Source organism: Muntiacus reevesi, chromosome 11, assembly GCF_963930625.1.
Source record: "Muntiacus reevesi chromosome 11, mMunRee1.1, whole genome shotgun sequence".
NCBI classification, from domain to species: domain Eukaryota; kingdom Metazoa; phylum Chordata; class Mammalia; order Artiodactyla; family Cervidae; genus Muntiacus; species Muntiacus reevesi.
The window spans coordinates 35,707,665-35,727,767 of NC_089259.1; the positions used below are offsets into that span (position 1 = coordinate 35,707,665).

Sequence of the window (20,103 nt, forward strand, 5' to 3'; positions counted from 1 at the left end):
GAAATAAGACTTTGCACTTAACATTGTTACCAGAAATTTATTTAAATGCCAACCAATGAAATCACCATCTACCCAAAACCTTGGCAAGTAACATAACTCAAAATGGAATCAGCAGATAAGTGACTATAGATTAGAAAAAGATGTCTTTATGGGATCATCTTGACTGATTGCCTTAGCATTGAACTTTGAATCTGCAAAATATTCATGGGAAGTTTAGAATTATAAAATTTCTAACTTAAGATTTTTTATATCCTTATGGATCATGTTAATAGTCAGCTCATCATTTAATATTTCAACATCGATCCATATGTTACAGTAATTGTTATTTAATCTTTATAAAATGGACACTTTACCTTTAACTAGATTGATTTATTAAATTTTCTTGATAATGGTAAAACAGAGAATGTTTTAGAAGTAAAATATACCTTTAAAGAAAAAACAGTTCTAGGTGAAAGAACTTAAAGTGATGGAAATATTTCTATTTTCAAGGTGATAAAATTATATTTAACATTACCATTTCTTTGCAAGTTTCATATAGTCATCTTAAATAGAAATCTTATCCTTGTTCTAACTTTTTATTTATATTAGAGTGTAGCCAATTAACAGTGTTGTGATAGTTTCAGGTGAACAGCAAAGGCAGTCAGCCATACATATACATGTATCCATTTCCCCCCAAACTTCCTTCCCATTCCGGGTACCACATAACACTGAAAAGAGCTCCTTGTGCTATATAGTAGATCCTTGTTTGTTATCCATTTTAAATATAACAGTGTGTACATGTTGATGCAAAACTCTTTAACTATCCCTCTCCATCATTTTTTTTTTTTCTAGTAATCATGTTTATTCCCTAAGTCTGTGGGTCTGTTTCTGTTTTATAAAGAAGTTCATTTGTATCACTTCTTTTTAGATTCCACATATAAGCAATATCAAAATGTATTTCTCTTTCTCTGTCTGACTTACTTCACTCAGTATGACAATTTCCAGGTCCATCATGTTGCTGCAAATGGTATTAATTAATTCTTTTTAGTGGCTAATTAATATTCCATTGTATATATGTACTACATCTTCTTTATCCCTTCCTCTCTCAATGAGCATTCAGGTTGCTTCCATGTCTTGAGTATTGCAAACAGTATTGCAATGAACATTGGGGAGTATGTGTCCTTTCAGATCATGCTTTTCTCTTGATATAGTCCCAAGAGTGTGCTTGCAGGGTCATGTGGTAGCCCTATTTTTAATTTTATAAGGAGTATTCATACTGTTTTCTCTAGAGGCTGTACCAGTTTGCATTCCCACCAACAATGTAGGAGGTTTCCCTTTTCTCCTTCCTATCTGGTGGTTCAGCTGTAAAGGATCTGCCTGCAAAGCAGGAGACTTTCAGGAGATATGGGTTTGATCCCTGGGTTGGGAAGGACCCTTGGAGAAGGGTAATGGTGATCCACTCCATTATTCTTGCCAGTGAACTACCATGGACTGTGGCCCATGAGGCTCCTGTGTCCATGTGTTGCATAAGCATTTGATACAACCTAGAGACTAAACAGCAACAAAGATTTTTTGATGATGGCCATTCTGACCAGTGTGAAGTTACACCTCATTGTAGTTTTGATTTGCATCTCTCTAATAATAGAGATATTGAGCATCTTTTCTTGTATTTGTTGGTCATTTCTATCTTCTTTGGAGAAATATCTATTTAAATCTCCTGCCTATTTTTTTTCCTTTTCTTTCTTTTTTTTTTTTTTATTGGTTTCTTCTTTTTATATGGAGCTGCATGAGCTGTTTGTATATTTTGAAGATACATGCCTTGTCAAGTTGCTTCATTTGCAAATATTTTCTCCTAGTTTGTGGGTTCTCTCAGAATTATTTTCCTTAAGGATTTTGTGGGGTCCTTGACATCAGAGCTTTTAGTGTCCCCCATTTCTTCATTACAGGAAATAGGCTTCACTCAGTCTCCAAGACCTTCCCTGAGCTCCAAAGGGCGGGTTCAAACAATTACTAATTAGGGAAAAGAGAGGATACAGAGACAAGAGAGGAACAGGCAAGAAAGAATAGTACAGCCTTGAGGCAGAGACTTGCTGCCCCTTCAAGATATATGCATAACAAAACTTTGAGCCCTTTTGCAGGCGCTGAAACTTCCATCTCCTATACAATGTTATAAACTCCCTTCAATTGTTCTTCAGGCACTCTATCTATCAGATCTAATCTCTTGAATCTATTTGTCACTTTCACTGTATAATTGTAGGATATTTGATTTAGGTCATACCCAAATGGTCTAGATTTCCCTGCTTTCTTCAATTTATGTCTGAATTTTGCAATAAGGAGTTCATGATCTGAGCCAAAGTTGGCTCCTGGTCTTATTTTTGCTGACAATATAGAACATCTTCATCTTTGGCTGCAAAGAATATAATCAATCTGATTCAGTATTGAGATTCTGGTGATATCCATGTGTAGAGTCTTCTCTTGTGTTGTTGGAAGAGGGTGTTTGGTATGACCAGTGTGTTCTCTTGGCAAGCCTTGTTCTCTTTCCCAAAAAGTCACTGCCCTACTTCATTTTGTACTCCAAAGCCAAACTTGCATGTTACTCCAGGTATCTTTTGACTTCTTACTTTTACATTCTAGTCCCCTATGATTAAAAGGACACTTATAGAAGGTCTTGTATGTATTAATACAGCATTCAACTTCATCTTCTTTGGCATTAGAGGTTGAGGCATAGATGTGGATTACTGTGATATTGAATGCTTTGTTTTGAAAATGAACAGAGATCATTCTGTCATTTTTGAGATTGCATCCAAGTACTACATTTCAGACTCTTTTGTTGACTCTGAGGGTTACTCCATTTCTTCTAAGAGATTCTTGCCCACAGTAGTAGATATAATGGTCATCTGAATTAAATTCACCCACTCCAGCCCAATTTAGTTCACTGATTCCTAAAATGTCAATGTTCAGTCTTGCCATCTCCTCTTTGACCACTTCCAATTTACCTTGATTCGTAGACCTAACATTCCAGGTTCCTATGCAATATTGTTCTCTACAGCATCAGAACTTACTTCCATTGCCAATCACATCCACAAGTGGGCACTGTTTTTACTTTGGCTCAAGCTCTTCATTCTTTCTTGAGCTATTTCACCACTCTTCTCCAGTAGTATATTGGGCGCTTACTGACTTGGGAATTCTTCTTTCAGTGTAATATATATTTTTTTTTTTTTTTTTTTTTTTTTAATATTATTTTATTAGTTGGAGGCCAATCACTTTACAACATTTCAGTGGGTTTTGTCATACATTGACATGAATCAGCCATATAGTTACATGTATTCCCCATCCCGATCCCCCCTCCCACCTCCCTCCCCACCCGACTCCTCAGGGTCCTCCCAGTGCACCAGGCCCGAGCACCTGACTCATGTATCCCACCTGGGCTGGTGGTCCGTTTCACCATAGATAATATACATGCTGTTCTTTCAAAACATCCCACCCTCACGTTCTCCCCCAGAGTTCAAAAGTCTGTTCTGTATTTCTGTGTCTCTTTTTCTGTTTTGCATATAGGGTTATCGCCACCATCTATCTAAATTCCGTATATATGTGTTAGTATACTGTATCAGTGTAATATATTTTTGTCAGTTCATACTGTTCATGGGGTTCTCAAGGCAAGAACACCGAAGTGGTTTGCAATTCCCTTCTTCAGTGGACGATGTTTTCTCAGAGCTCTCCACCGTGACCCGTCCGTCTTGGGAGGTCCTAAATGGCATGACCACAGGATATGACTACACAGCCCTCAACAGCATGAGTACATGGCCCTACAGTGAGTATGAATGTGGCTCAGATCATAAACTCTTTATTGAAAAATTCAGACCAAATTGGAAAAAAGTAGGGAAAACCAGTAGACCATTCAGATATGACCTAAAGTGACAAATAGATATAATGTATTAGGTGTAATAGATAGAGTGTCCAAAGAACTAAGGATGGAGGTTAAAGATTGTAGAGGAGGCAGGGATCAAAACCATTCCCAGGAAGAAGAAATGCAAAAAGGCAGAATAGTTGTCTGAGGAGGTCTTACATCTAGCTGAGGAAAGAAGAGAAGTGAAAGGCAAAGGAGAAAAGGAAAGATATATCCATCTGAAAGCAGAGTTCCAAAGAATAGCAAAGAGAGATAACAAAGCCTTCCTTGGTGATCAGTGCAAAGAAATAGAGGAAAACAATTGAAAGGGGAAGACTATATCTCTTCAAGAAAATTAGAGATACCAAGGGAACTCTTCATGCAAAGATGGGCTCAATAAAGGACAGGGATGGTATAGACATAACAGAAGCAGAAAATATTAAGAGGTGACAATAATACACAGAAGATGTATACAAAACAGATTTTAATGACCCGGATAACCACGATCATGTGATCACTCACTTAGAGCCAGACATCCTGGAGTACAAAGTCAAGTGGGCCTTAAAGCATCACTACAAACAAAGCTAGTGAAAGTGATAGAATTCCAGTTGAACTATTTCAAATCCTGAAAGATGATGCTGTGAAAGTGCTGCACTCAATATGCCAGCAATATGGAAAACTAGCAATGGCCACAGGACTGGAAAAGGTCAGTTTTCATTCCAATCCCCAAAAAAGGCAGTGTCAAACAATGTTCTTCCTACTGCACAATTGCACTCATCTCACACACTAGTAAAGTAATGCTCAAAATTCTCCAAGTTAGGCTTCCTGAACCAAGAACTTCCAGATGTTCAAAGTGCATTTAGAAAAGGCAGAGGAACCAGAAATCAAACTGCAAGCATCTGTTGGGTCATAGCAAAAGCAAAAGAATTCCAGAAAAACATCTACTTTTGCTTCACTGATACATTAAAACCTTTTACTGCATGGATGACAACAAACTGTGGAAAATTCTTAAACAATGGAGTTGCTATACCACTTTTCCTGCTTCCTGAGAAATCTGTATGAAGGCCAAGAACCAACAGTTAGGACCAGACATGAAACAACCGACTGGTTCCAGATTGGGAAATGAATATGCCAAAGCTGTATATTGTCACACTGCTTATTTAATTTATATGCAGAGTACATCATGTGACATGCCATGAAGTACAAGCTGGAATACATTTTGCTGGGAGAAATATCAATAACCTCAGACATGCAGAAGACACTATCCTTATGGCAAAAGTGAAGATAAATGACAGAGCCTCTTGAAGAAAGTGAAAGAGAAGAGTGAAAAAGCTGGCTTAAAACTCAGTACTCAAAGAAAAACAAAGATTATGGCATCCGGTCCCCTCACTTCATGGGATATAGATGGGGAAACGATGGAGACAATAGTAATCTTTATTTTCTTGGTCTCTGCAATAACTGCAGATTTTGACTGCAGCTATGAAATTAAAAAGTGCTTCCTCCTTGGAATAAAGTTGTGACCAACCTCCTAGACAGCATATTAAAAAGCAGAAGTATTTCTTGAGCAACGAAAGTCCATCTATTCAAAGCTATGGCTTTTTGAGTCGTCACATATGTATGTGAAAGCTGGACCATAAAGAAAACTGAGCACCGAACAATTGATGCTTTTGAACTGCAGTGTTGGAGATGACTGCAAGAAGATCAAACCAGACAATCCTAAAGGAAACCAATCCTGAATAATCATTGGAAGGAGTGATGCTTAAGTGAAGTTGCAATACTTTGGCCACCTGATGCGAAGAACTGACTCATTAGAAAAGACTCTGATGTTGGGAAAAATTGAAGGCAGAAGGAAAAGTGGGTGACAGAGGGTGAGATGTTTGGATGGCATCTCCAACTCGATGAACATGAGTTTGAGCAAGCTCCAGGTGTTGGTGATGGATAAAGAAGCTGGTGTGTCCATGGGGTCACTAAGAGTCAGACACGAATGAGAGACTAATTGAACTGAACTGAAACCCCCAGTATATAGGAGAGTTAACTATATGGTACCCTCAGCAATGTAGATCCCAGACTGGTTGGGACCATAAGCTTGATGATGCTGACTCTCACTTACCTCAGTGCCAACCAGTCAGAAGAATATTCACAAGCTGAACCATTACTATAAATGTCCTTACTACACCCTCCAGGTCAGAATACACAGTATTTAGGGCATTAATCCTTTGTTGTCCACTTGTTCTGATAATTTCAAGGGGTTGCAGGAGTGAGACACAAATGAGCAACTGAACTGTACTTTCCTGACAAAGCAAAAAGCTGTTATTTTAGTGTCACCCAAAATTTTGTCTCTGAGATTAAATTTGGTAACAGTGTACAAAGTTTGAATTTCAGCTAAACAACAAGCTAACACAAAAAAGAAATGCAATTTATGTTCATAATCAAATCTGATTAACTTTAAAAATGGCAATTATATATATTCATAGCATCCTTTTTGTTGTGCTAGTGTGAACTGATCTATGGTTCCTCAGCCTTTTCTAAATCCAGCTTGAACATCTGGAATTTTATGGTTCATGTACTGTTGAAGCCTGGGTTGGAGAATTTTGAGTATTACTTTGATAGCATGTGAGATGAGTGCAATTGTGCAGTGGTTTGAGCATTCTTTGGCAACATCCATGGCAAGATCAAATTGCCAATATCTGTTGGATCATTGAAAAAGCATGAGAGTTCCAGAAAAACATCTACTTTTGTTTTGTTGACTATGCCAAAGCATTTGACTTTGTTGATCACAACAAACTGTGGAAAACTGTTCAAGAGATGGGAATACCAGACCACCTGACCTGTCTCTTGAGAAATTTGTATGCAGATTAGAACAGTTAGAACTGGACATGGAGCAAGAGACTGGTTCCAAATTGGGAAAGGAGTGCATCAAGGCTGTATATTGCCACCCTGCTTATTTAATTTACATGCAGAATACATCATGAGAAATGTTGGACTGGATGAAGAACAAGCTGGAACCAATTTTGCTGCTAGGTACATTAATAACCTCAGATATGAAGATGACACCATTTTATGGCAGAAAGTGAAGAAGAACTAAAGAGCCTCTTGAAGAAAGTTAAAGAAGATAGTGAAAAAGTTGACTTAAAACTCAACATTAAGAAAACTAAGATCATGGCATCTGGTCCCAACATTTCAAGGTGAATAGATGGGGAAAAAGTAGAAAGAGTGACAGAGTTTATTTTTTAGGCTCTAAAATCACTGCAGATGATGACTGCAGCATGAAATTAAATGGTGCTTGCTCCTTGGAAGAAAAGTTATGACCAAAATAGACAGCATATTAAAAAGCAGAGACATTACTTTGCCAACAAAGGCCCATTTGGACAAAGCTATGGTTTTTCCAGTAGTCATGTATGGATGTGAGAGTTGGACTATAAGGAAAGCTGGGTGCTGAAGAACTGATGCTTTTGAACTGTGGTGTTGAAGACTCTTGAGAGTCCCTTGGACAAAAAGGAAATCTAACCAGTCCATCCTAAAGGAAGTCAGTTCTGAATATTCATTGGAAGGACTGATATTGAAGCTGAAACTCCAATAATTTGGCCACCTGATGAAAGAGCTGATTTACTGGAAAAGACCCTGATGCTGGGAAAGATTGAAGGCAGGGGGAGAAAGGGAGGCCAGAGGATGAAACAGTTGGATGGCATCACCGACTCAATGGACATGAGTTTTAGTAAACTCCGGGAGTTGGTGATGGACAGGGAATCTTGGCGTGGTGCAGTCCATGGGGTCACAAAGAGTTGGACACAAGTTTGCAACTGAACAGAACTGAGAGTGAACTAAAAGGAAAAACTGTGAGTCAGAGAAGTAAATTAGTTTGCTTAAGAATATACTCCTGGTACAGAGCATATACAGAGTTGAACATTCAGTTTATTCTGACTTTTAATCTCTTTCATGTTATACATGTCCAATATTTTTTACTTAACATTGACCCCCAATGCAGAAAAACCCCACATTTCTTAGAAGGGCACAGTTAAGAATAAACTTCATTATCTCCTATGTAACATACTCTATCAGAATGATGAACAGGAAGTAAATATTATCTGTACCCCATCATATCCCTGCATCTAGACCTTCAGTTTCAGTTATTTCTTTAACTTTATTTTTAAAAAAATTTTTTAGTATAGTGAGCCATTGTTCAGGTTTTTTTCTTTTTTATTCTACTCTATAATATTCACTTTATTACTATCAGGGAAAATAACTTTGTGAATGATTAATGTTCTTCCTATCAGCTTCCTTTAAATACAAAAGAATCCTAAAATGATGGGTCTTTATGCAATATGTTTTATTTGTTTACTTTGTTTTTAAACAAACTTTTCCTGAGATAGAAGGGAATATGGAGTGACTTTTACTTTGAAAATGTATTTGTCTTTGTCATGAGATTCTAATGTCAACTTTACAAAATAAAATAGCCAGTTATTTTTCCAGTAAGATGATTTTAGTTTGGAATACCAGAGGAATTGCAATTAAATAAAGAAAATTATGTTGAATGGTAGGCAAGTCTGAAAAACAATGGAGGACAGAGTTCTTTTATAGAGAAAATGTAGGAGTTTCAAAGGCATGTTTCTGAACAAAGTCCACTGGAGGAACACAGGAGTTCAGGATTGTGGATGCTTCTCTTTGGCTGAGTGGTTGTGCGTTCTCATTGGCTGGGCTGTTGCTGGAGTGTGTAAAATAAGCTTTCTATTGCTACTAGCATCACCCAATGGTGAAGTGTGACAGCACCATATAGGGCTTACTCCATTTTATTTCTTTAAATTTTAATATATATTGGAGTATAATTACTTAACAATGTTGTGTTCATTTCTGTGGTATACAAAAGTGAATCAGTTTTATGCACACATACATACACTCTTTTATAGATTTCTTTCCCAATTAGATGGAACAGATTGTGGAATAGAGTTCCCTATCCTAAACAGTAGGATCTCAATCAGTTCAGTTCAGTCTCTAAGTATCAGTTCAGTTGCTCAGTCATGTCTGACTCTGCAAACCCATGAACGGCAGCATGCCAGATCTCCATGTCCATCACCAACTCCTGGAATATACACAAACTCATGTCCATTGAGTCAGTGATGCCATCCAACCATCTCATCCTCTGTCATCCCCTTCTCCTCCTGCCTTCAATCCTTCCCAACATCAGGGTCTTTTCAAATGAGTCAACTTTTCACATCAGGTGGCCAAAATATTGGAGCTTTAGATTCAACATCAGTCTTTCCAATGAACACCCAGAACTGATCTCCTTTAGGATGGATTGGTTGGATCTCCTTGCAGTCCAAGGGACTCTCAAGAGTCTTCTCCAACACCACAGTTCAAAATCATCAATTCTTTGGCACTCAGCTTTCTTGATAGTCCAACTCTCACATCCATACATGACTACTGGAAAAACCATAGCCTTGACGAGACAGAACTTTGTTGACAAAGTAATGTCTCTACTTTTTAATATGCTGTCTAGGTTGGTCATAACTTTCCTTACAAAGAGTAAGCATCTTTTAATTTCATGGCTGCAGTCACCATCTGCAGTGATTTTGGAGCCCAAAAAATAAAGCCAGCCACTGTTTCCACTGTTTCCCCATCTATTTCCCATAAGGTGATGGGACCAGATGCCATGATCTTAGTTTTCTGAATAGTAAGCTTTAAGCCAACTTTTTCACTCTCCTCTTTCACTTTCAACAAGAGGCTCTTTAGTTCTTCTTCACTTTCTGCCATACGGGTGGTGTCATCTTCATATCTGAAGTTATGGATATTTCTCCTGGCAATCTTGATTTCAGCTTGTGCTTCATCCATCCCAGCGTTTCTCATGATGTACTCTGCATATAAGTTAAACAAGCAGGGTGACAATATACCTTGACATACTCCTTCTCCTATTTGGAACCAGTCTGTTGTTCCATGTTCAGTTCTAACTGTTGCTTCCTGACCTGCATACAGGTTTCTCAAGAGGCAGGTCAGGTGGTCTGGTATGCCCATCTCTTTCAGAATTTTCCACAGTTTATTGTGATCCACACAGTCAAAGTTTTGGCATAGTCAATAAAGCAGAAATAGATGATTTTTGGAACTCTCTTGCTTTTCCGATGATTCAGTGGATGTTGTCAATTTGATCTCTGGTTCCTCTGCCTTTTCTAAAACCAGCTTGAACATCTGGAATTTCATGGTTCACATATTGCTGAAGGCTGGCTTGGAGAATTTTGAGCATTACTTTTCTAGCGTGTGAGATGAGTGCAATTGTGCGGTAGTTTGAGCATTCTTTGTGTTTGCCTTTCTTTGGGATTGCAATGAAAACTGACCTCTTCCAGTCCTGTGGCCACTGCTGAGTTTTCCATATTTGCTGACATTTTGAGTGCAGCACTTTCACAGCATCATCTTTTAGGAATTGAAATAGATCACCTGGAATTCCATCACCTCCACTAGCTTTGTTCATACTGGTACTTCCTAAGGCCCACTTGACTTCATATTCCAGGATATCTGGCTCTAGGTGAGTGATCACACCATAATGATTTTCTGGGTTGTGAAGATCTTCTCTGTACAGTTCTTCTGTGTATTCTTGCCACCTCTTCTTAATATCTTCTGCTTCTGTTAGGTCTCTAATATTTCTGTTCTTTATTGTGCATATCTTTGCTTGAAATATTCCCTTGGTATCTCTAATTTTCTTGAAGAGATCTCTAGTCTTTCCTATTCTATTGTTTTCCTTTATATCTTTGCATTTATTACTGAGGAAAGCTTTCTTATCTCTCCTTGCTATTCTTTGGAACTCTGCATTTAAATGGATATATCTTTCCTTCTCTCCTTTGCTTTTTGCTTCTCTTCTTTTCACAGCTATTTGTAAGTCCTCCTCAGACAGCCATTTTGTTTTCTTTGTATTCTTTTTTCTTGGGGTTTGTCTTGATCCCTGTCGACTATACAATGTCACGAACCTCCATCCATAGTTCATCAGGCACTCTGTCTATCAGATCTAGTCCTTTAAATCTATTTCTCACTTCCACTATCAGTGTCTCGGTCATGTCCAATTCTTTGTAACCTCATGGACTGAAGCTCACTAGTCTTCCCTGTCCATCACCACCTCCCAGAGCTTGCCCAAATTCATTTTCATTGAGTCAGTTATGCCATCCAACCATCTTATCCTCTGTCATCTCCTTCACCTTCTGTCTTCAATATTTTCCATTATCAGAGTTTTTTTCCAATGAGTCAGTTCTTCACATCAGGTGGCCAAAATATTGGTGTTTCAACTTTGGCATCAATCCTTCCAATAAATATTCAGGAATGATTCCCTTTAGGATTGACTGGTTTTATCTCCTTGCAGTCCAGTGGAATCTCAAGAGTCTCCTCCAACACCACAGCTCAAAAGCATTAATTCCTTCACACTCAGCCTTCTTTACCGTCTAATTTTCACATATATATCATGAATATTGGAAAAAACTGTAATTTTGACTAGACGGGTGTTTCTTAGCAACATAATATCTCTGCTTTTTAATATGCTGTGTAGGTTGGTCATAGATTTTCTTCCAAGTAGCATGTGTCTTTTAATTTTATGACTGCAGTCACAATCTGCAGTGATTTTGGAGTCCGATAAAATACATTATTTCACTCTTTCCATTGTTTTCCCTTATATTTGCCATGAAATGATGGGAGAACCTGCCATGATCTTCGTTTTTGTTGTTGCTGGTTTTTTTTTTTTTTTTTTTTATATTGAGTTTTAAGCCAGTTTTTTCACTTTCCTCTTTCACCTTAATCAAGAGGCTGTTTCATTCCTCTTCAGTTTCTGCCATAGCGGTGGTATCATTTGCATATCTGACTTTACTGATATTTCTCCTGGCAATCTTAATTCCAGGAAAATCTTGTGCTTTATCCAGCCTGGCATTTTGCATGATGTACTCAGTATGTAAGTTAAATAAGCAGGGAGGTATTATATGGCCTTGATGTACTCCTTTTCCAAGTTGGAACCAGTACGTTGCTCCATGTTTGGTTCTAACTGTTTCTTCTTGAACTGCACACAGATTTCTCAGGAAGTTGGTAAGGTGCTCTGTTATTCCCATCTCTTGAAGAATTTTCCACTGTTTGCTGTCATCCACACAGTCAAAAGTTTTACCATAGTCAGTAAAGAAGAAGTATATATTTATCTAGAACTCTCTTGCTTTTTCTATGATTCAACGGATGTTGGCAATTTGATCTCTGGTTCCTGTGACTTTTCTCAATGGACCTTTAACATCTGGAAATTCTCACTTCATGTACTGTTGAAGCTTAGCTTGGAGAAAATTGACTATTGCTTTGCTAGCATGTGAGATGAGTGCAATTGTGGGCCAATTTGGGCATTCTTTGGCATTGCCTTTCTTTGACATTAGAATGGAAACTGACCTTTTCCCGTCCTGTGGCCATTGCTAAGTTTTCCAAATTTGCTGGCCTATTGAGTGTAGCACTCTCACAGCATCATCTTTTAGGATTTTGAAATAGCTGAACTTGACTTCCATCACCTCCACTAACTTTGTTCTTAGTGATGCTTCATAAGGCCCACTTGACTTCACATTACAGGACGTCTGACTCTAGGTGAATGATATACTCCCTTAGACATCGTGACAGTATACCTAGTCATCACCTAGACAGTACTCATCTACTCATCTAAACATCATGGTTATCTGGGCCATTAAGATATGTTTTGTATTGTTCTTCTGTGTATTCTTGTCACCTATTCTTAGTATCTTCTGCTTTTGTTAGGTCTATATCATTTCTGTCCTTTATTGTGCCCATCTTTGCATGAAAATTTCCCTTGGTATCTCTAATTTTCTTGAAGAGATCTCTAGTCTTTCCCATTCTGCTGTCTTCCTCTATTTCTTTGCATTTATCACTGAAGAAGGCTTTCTTATCTCTCCTTGTTATTCTTTGAAACTCTGCTTTCAGATGGATATATCTTTCCTTTTCTTCTTTGTCTTTAGCTTCTCTTCTTTTATCAGCTATTTGTAAGGCCTCCTCAGGCAACCATTTTGTCCTTTTGCATTTCTTTTTTTGGGGTGGTCTTGATCTTGTTTTTGCTTTGGTTCCTTCCCTTCATTCTTTGGAGATATTTCTCCACTGATCTCCATATTGGGCATATTGGGCACCTACTGATCCAGGGAGTTCATCTTTCAGTATCCTATCTTCTTGCCTTTTCATATAGTTCATGGGGTTCTCAAGGTAAGAATACTGAGGTGGTTTGTCATTCCCCTCTCCAGTGGACCACATTCAGTCAGATCTCTCCACCATGACCCGTCAGTCTTGGGTTGGCCCACACAGCATGACTTAGTTTCATTGAGTTAGACAAGGCTGTGGTCTGTGTGATCAGATTGGCTAGTTGTCTGTGATTGTGGTTTCAGTCTGTCTGCCTTCTGATTTCCTCTCTCAGCGCCTACCATCTTACTTGGGATTCTCTTACGTTGGATGTGGGTTATCTGTTCACGACTGCTCTAGCAAAGCGAAGCTGCTGCTCCTTACCTTGGACATGGGTAGCTCCTCTCGGCCGCTGCCCTGACCTTGGATGTGGGGTAGGTCCTCTTGGCCGTGCTCCTGCACCGTCATAGCTACTGCGCTCCTGCACCATCACTGCTCTTGGCCCTGACTTAACTGTGGGTATACTTGCAACTGATCCTCAGGTGACTCTTGATACTTATATTTTTTTTCACTGAGCTGCTGGTTGAAGTCCACTGAGCTTAGATTCCAATATTGCAGTAGTAATGCAACTGGACCACTGTAGGAGCTATGGAAGAAGTTCAAACTATGGTCTGGTTCTCAGACAATTCAGTCACTCAGTCGTGTCTGACTCTTTGCAACTCCATGGACTGCAGCACACCAGGATTCCCTGTCCATCATCAACCCCCAGAACCTGGTCTAACTCATGTCTATCGAGTCAGTGATGCTATTCAACCATCTCATCCTGGATAGGCCCCTTCTCCCCCTGCATTCAATTTTTCCCAGCACCAGGGTCTTTTCCAATGAGTTAGTTTTTCAAAACAGGTGGCCAAGTATTGGCGTTTCAACGTCAGCATCAGTCATTCAAAAGAATATTCAGGACTAATTTCCTTTTGGATTGACTGACTTGATCTCCTTGCAGTCCAAGGGAATCTCAAGAATCTTCTCCAACACCACAGTTCAAAAGCATCAATTCTTCGGCACTCAATTTTGTTTATAGTCCAACTCTCACATCCATCCATGACTACTGGAAAAACCATAGCTTTGATAGATGGACATTTGTTGTCAAAGTAATGTCTCTGCTTTATAATATGCAACCTAGGTTGGTTATAACTTTTCTGATAAGAAGCAAGCATCTTTTAATTTCAAGACTGCAGTCACCATCTGCAGTGATTTTGGAGCACAAGAAAGAAAGTTTCTCATTGGTTCCATTGTTTCCCCATCTATTTGCCATGAAGTGACAGGACCAGATGTCGTGATTTTAGTTTTTTGAATGCTGAGTTAAGCCAGATTTTTCACTCTCCTCTTTCACTTTCACCAAGAGGCTCTTCAGTTCTTCTTTGCTTTCTGCCATAATGGGTGGTGTCATCTGTGTGTCTGAAGTTATGGATGTTTCTCCTAACACTCTTGTTTCTAGCTTGTGCTTCATCCAGTCTGGTATTTCACATGAGGTACTCAACCTATAAGTTAAATAAGCAGAGTGACAATATACACAGCCTTGGTGTACTCCTTTTCCAATTTGGAACCAGCCTGTATTTCCATGTCCAGTTCTAACTATTACTTCTTGACCTGCATACAGATTTCTCAAGAGGCAGGTAAGGTGGTCATCTCTTGAAGATTATCCGCTGTTTGTTGTCATCCACATAGTCAAAGGTTTTAACATTGTCAGTAAAGTATAAGTAGAGGTTTTCTGGAACTCTGCTGCTTTTTCTATGATCCAGTGGATATTGGAAATTTGATTTCTCTTCTCTTGCCATTTCTAAACCCAGCTTGAACATCTGGAAGTTCATGAGTCACATACTGGTGAAGCCTGGCTTGGAGAATTTTGAGCATTACTTTACTAGAGTGTGAGATGAGTGCAGTTGTGTGGTAGTTTGAACATTCTTTGGCATTGCCATTCTTTGGGATTGGAATGAAAAAATAATGACCTATTCCATTTCTGTGGCAACTGCTGAATTTTCCAAATTTGCTGGGATATTGAATTCAGCACTTGCATAGCATCAACTTTTAGGATTTGAACTTGACCAACTGGAATTCCATCACCTCCACCAGTTGTGTTCATAGTGATGCTTTCTAAGACCCACTTGATTTCACACTCCAGGATGTTTGGCTCTAGATGAGTGATCACACAATCATGGTTATCTGGGTCACGAAGATCTTTTATGTATAATTCTTCCATTTATTCTTGTTACTTCTAAATATCTTCTGCTTCACTTAGATCCATATTGTTTCTTTCCTTATTGTGCCCATCTTTGCATGAAATCTCTTGGTATCTCTAATTTTATTGACGAGATCTTTAGTCTTTTCCATTCTGCTGTTTTCCTCTATTTCTTTGCATTGATCACTGAGGAAGTCTTTCTTATCTCTCCTTGCTATTATTAGGAACTCTGCATACAAATGGGTACATCATTCCTTCTCTCTTTTATCTTTAGCTTCTCTTCTTTTCTCAGCTATTTGTAAGACCTCCTCAGGCAACCTTTTTGCCATTTTGAATTTCTTTTTCTTGGGGATGGCCTTGATCACTGCCTCCTGTAGAATATCACAAACCTCCATCTATAGTTCTTCAGGCACTCTGTCTATCAGATCTAATCCCTTGAATCTATTTCTTACTTACACTGTATAATTGTAAGGTATTTGATTTAGGTCATGCCTGAATGCTATAGTAATTTTGCCTACTTTCTTCAATTTAAGTCTGAATTTAGCAATAAGGAGTTCATGATCTGAGCCACAGACAGCTCGTGGTCTTGTTTTTGCTAACTGTATAGAGCCTTTCGACTTTTGTTTTCCTCCTTTGTTTTCCACCTTTCCATAATTTGTCTGCAAATTATATAATCAATCTGATTTCAGTATTGACCATCCAGTGATGTCCATGTGTAGAGTCTTCTCTTGTGTAGTTGGAAGAAAGTGTTTGCTATGACCAGTGAGTTCTCTTGGCAAAACTCTGTTAGCTTTTGCACTGTTTAATTTTGTACTCCAAGCAAAGCCAAATTTGCTTGTTACTCCAGGCATCTTTTGACTTCCTACTTTTGCATTCCAGTACCCTATGATGGAAAAGACATCGTTTTTGGGTGATAGTTCTAAAAGGTCTTTTAGTTCTACATATAACCACTCAACTTCAGCTTCTTCAGCATTACTGGTCAGGGCATAGACTTGGATTACTCTGATATTGAATGGTTTGCCTTAGAAATGAACAGAGACCGTTCTGTCATTTTTGAAATTGCACTCAAATACCACATTTCAGACTCTTTTGTTAACTATGAGGGCTACTGCATTTCTTCTAAGGTATTCTTCCCCACAGTAGTAGATGCAATGGTCATCTGAATTAAATTCGCTCATTCCAGTCCATTTTAGTTCACTGATTCGTAAATGATTGGTGCTGACACTTGTCATCTTCTGTGGGACCACTTCCAATTTGCCTTTATTCATGGACCTGGCCTTCCAGGGTCTTATGCAATTTTGTTCTTTACAGCATTGGACTTTGCTTCCATCACCAGTCATACTAACATTTAGGCGTTGTTTTTGCTTTGTCTCCATCTCTTCATCCTTTCTGGTGTTATTTCTCTACTCTTCTCCAGTAGCATATTGCACACCTACCACCTGGGGAGCTCATCTTTCAGTGTGATATCATTTTGCCTTTTCATATTGTTCATGGGGTCCTCAAGGCAAAAAATGTTGAAGTGGTTTGCCATTCCTTTATCTAGTGAACCACATTTTGTTAGAACTCTCCACCATGATCTGTCTCTCTTTGGTGGCCCTATACTGCATGGATCATAGCTTCATTGAGTTAGACAAGGCTGTGGTCCATACGATTAGTTTGATTGATTTCCTGTGATTATGGTTTTAATTCTGTCTGCCCTCTGATGGATAAGGTTAAGAGACTTATGGAGGCTTCCTGATATGGGAGCTTATTGGAGTGTGGGAGGGGGGAGGACTGGACTGGGTCTTGGTCTGATGGGTGGGGTATGCTCAGTAGATTTTTAATTAACAAGATGGCAGAGTAGAAGAACGTGTGCTCATCTTCTCCTGAGAGAACTTCAAAATTGCAACTCGCTGCTGAGCAACCATCAAAAGGAGAATGCTGGATCCCACCTATACACACACACACACACACACACACACACACACACACACACACACACACACACACATATACACACACATTCAAAGGCAAAGGAGAGGCCCCAGCAAGACAGTAGGAGGGACAAAATCATGTTTAGAATCAGACCCCATACCAGCCAGAGATGCTTGGAAGGCTCAAATAAAACCTTGTGCACAGCAGGACCCAGAGAACTGACAGAGACTGAGCCAGACCTGTGTTTGAAGGTCTCCTGTTGAGGTACAGGTCAGCAGTGGCCTGTTGCAGGGGCAGGGGCTTTAAATGCAGGAGACCTGGATCACACAACCTGTGGCATAAACCCTCGTGGAGGTGGTCAACATTAACCCCAGCATAGAGCCACTAAGCAGATGACCCACAAACTGCAAAATAATTATCTAAAAGAAATTTTGTACTGTTAAGAAATTTCTAGGGCCCACAACAGATTTATCAATCTGTTTCACATCAGAGAATTGATTTCTCAATTTCTCAATCCCCTGGGGATCTGGCAAGGGGACTAAGAACCTCCAGGGAATTTGACTTTGGAGGCCAGTGAGATTTGATTACCAAACTTACACAGGATTGGGGAAACAGACTCTTGAAGGGCACAAATAAAACCTTGAGCACACCAGGACCCAGAAAAAAGGAACAGTGACCCCACAAAAGACTGACTCAGACTTGCCTGTGAGTGTTCAGGAGTCTCCAGCAGAGGTGTGGGTGAACAGTAGTCTGCTAGTGTCGGTGGCACTGAATGAAGCAGTGCATGCATGGAACTTTTGGAAGGAGGTCACCATTATCTTCATTACCCCTACCATAGTTTGGTCTCAGGTCAAACAACAGGGAGGGACACACAGTCCCGCCCATCAAAAGAAAATTGGATTAAATATTTACTGTTCATGACCCTGCCCATCAGGACAGGACCCAGTTTTCCCCACAGTCGGTCTGGCCCTATCCCAATGTATTTGTGCCTGCAGAGCCCACAGCTGTGAAAGTCAGACTCATCCCAGATTCAAGAGCATCTGTTATCCTTTCAGATGTTTAGCTGGTACTGAATTTATGAAGCTGTCATCAGAGGTGTAACTCTGCAGTTCATGATTCTACATGGAAAGGTTTTAGCTCTTTTGTCTTAGTCACATAGTCCCTGGGGCTCAGCTGTGGTTTCAGCCTTCATCTCTGGGAGAATTCCCTAGTGGGGGAAGCTATCTGTACTCTGCAGTACAGTGGTGCAGGTCCCAGCACCCACTGACAGATTTCTAGTACTAGGAAATCTTTGTGTGCTCCTGGAATGATATGAAAGCTCCTTGTACCTGCTGATGGGTTTCCTGGTGGGGGGAGGTATCTGTGCCATCCTGGATAGCATGGGCAAATCCGGGGGCTTTCTGGAAGAATTCCCAGTGGGGAAAGCTGTCCATATCCTTTCAGATCAGTAGGGTGGGTTCTGTGACCCCCTCATGATATTTCTAGTTTCAGGTTCTTTCTATTTTAGATAGGTTTCATTTATTCCTTTTCAGACTAAATGATATATTGGTGAAGATTTTCAGGATTTTATTTGCTAAACTTATGCCACACTGAGGGTTAGTTAGAATGTGACAGATGTAGGTAGGGGCCTGGTTACCAAGGCACCTTGGTAACTTCCTCAAACTTTCATACACTTTCAGAGCCAGAAGGCATTTTTAAAGGTTAACCATGACTACCTCCTTCCTCCCTTAATTGCTACTGGTAATTTTAGAAATTCTGATTTCCAATTTATATTTACCATCTTATCTTGGGAATTTCTGACATCATCTTCTAGCTTAAAGACTTATCAAAAGACCATGTCTAAAGAAATGTGGGAATTAGCAGTTGGATTGCTTAACATTCCATTTGTTTATAGAATTTATAATGTATAATGAGATAATTCTATATTAAGCAATCTGCTTGATGTAATTATTTTTCCTTTCTTGGGGGGAGGGAAATCAAGATTTTGAACTATTCATATTATCTTTCTTTTAGCTAATTGTGTGAAACAGGTTTCAGTTAGTTTTACTCATCTGAAATAAGGTGGACTTCCCTGGTGGCTCAGACGGTAAAGCGTCTGTCTGAAATGCAGGAGACCCGGGTTCGATCCCTGGGTTGGGAAGATCCTCTGGAGAAGGAAATGGCAGCCCACTCCAGTATTCTTGTCTGGAAAATCCTATGGATGGCAGAGCCTGGTAGGCTGCCTTCCACGGGCTTGCAAAGAGTCAGACACGACTGAGCGAATTCACTTTCACTTTACATATTTAGATCATCTCAAATGCATGTTCAAGTTTACTTTTCACTGTGAAAATTTTAATAATAATTCATTTTGATTATCTGTATCTTTTTTAAAATTATTAAACTGTTTTATTGTTTGGGACATAAATTGGTAAACCTGAAACAGAATCTATTTCTCTTTTCAGTATATAATTATTTTAGAAGCCTGGTGTACCTCACAATACTAAGTATTGAATATGTAAAAATGAGACAAGCAGAAAATGTTCTCTGCCCTCATGTAATTTAATTTTACCAGGATGAATGTGCTTTATACCATCATAAAATAAATATCACCACAGCAATTTTGGTTAAGGGCTACTAAAAAGATAAACTGTGCTATGAGTATGCTTACCAGACTGATGAGTATAGAAAGACCTGCAGTTTACAGAGTAAAGAGAAGTTAACAAAAGAAGATATAAAAATGGGGAAACAAGTAGAAAAGGGCAGTATGTGCAAAGAAGTCCAGACAAGAAAGTAGCAGAGGCAAAATGAGACCAGGCCGTTGAAAAGGGCCAAACCATATGGATCCTATGGACAAAGGCAAAGTATCTAAACTTTGTTACACAGTCCATGGAAAGCCACTGAATGAGTGCAAAGTAACAGATGCCATGTGCATTTCGGATAATAGGTGAGAGAAAAATGTGTATTTGGATACACTAGTTAGGATGATATGGGATTC

At 39.2% G+C, this 20,103-nt stretch overlaps 1 protein-coding gene and 1 non-coding gene across 2 annotated transcripts in view; one reads left to right on the forward strand and one right to left on the reverse strand.

Annotated features, from left to right (window-relative positions):
• Window positions 1-13,447, reverse strand: part of LOC136144127 (proline-rich protein 13-like) — an 85,981-nt gene extending 72,534 nt beyond the window's left edge. The window contains exon 1 of the mRNA XM_065901799.1: window positions 13,364-13,447. Coding sequence (XP_065757871.1) covers window positions 13,364-13,447 — 84 coding nt within the window. The remainder of the gene's footprint in view (window positions 1-13,363) is intronic.
• Window positions 13,448-19,197: 5,750 nt separating this feature from the next.
• Window positions 19,198-19,269, forward strand: TRNAF-GAA (transfer RNA phenylalanine (anticodon GAA)). The gene has a single exon. It is a non-coding gene; the product is annotated as a tRNA-Phe (tRNA).
• Window positions 19,270-20,103: the final 834 nt, after the last annotated feature.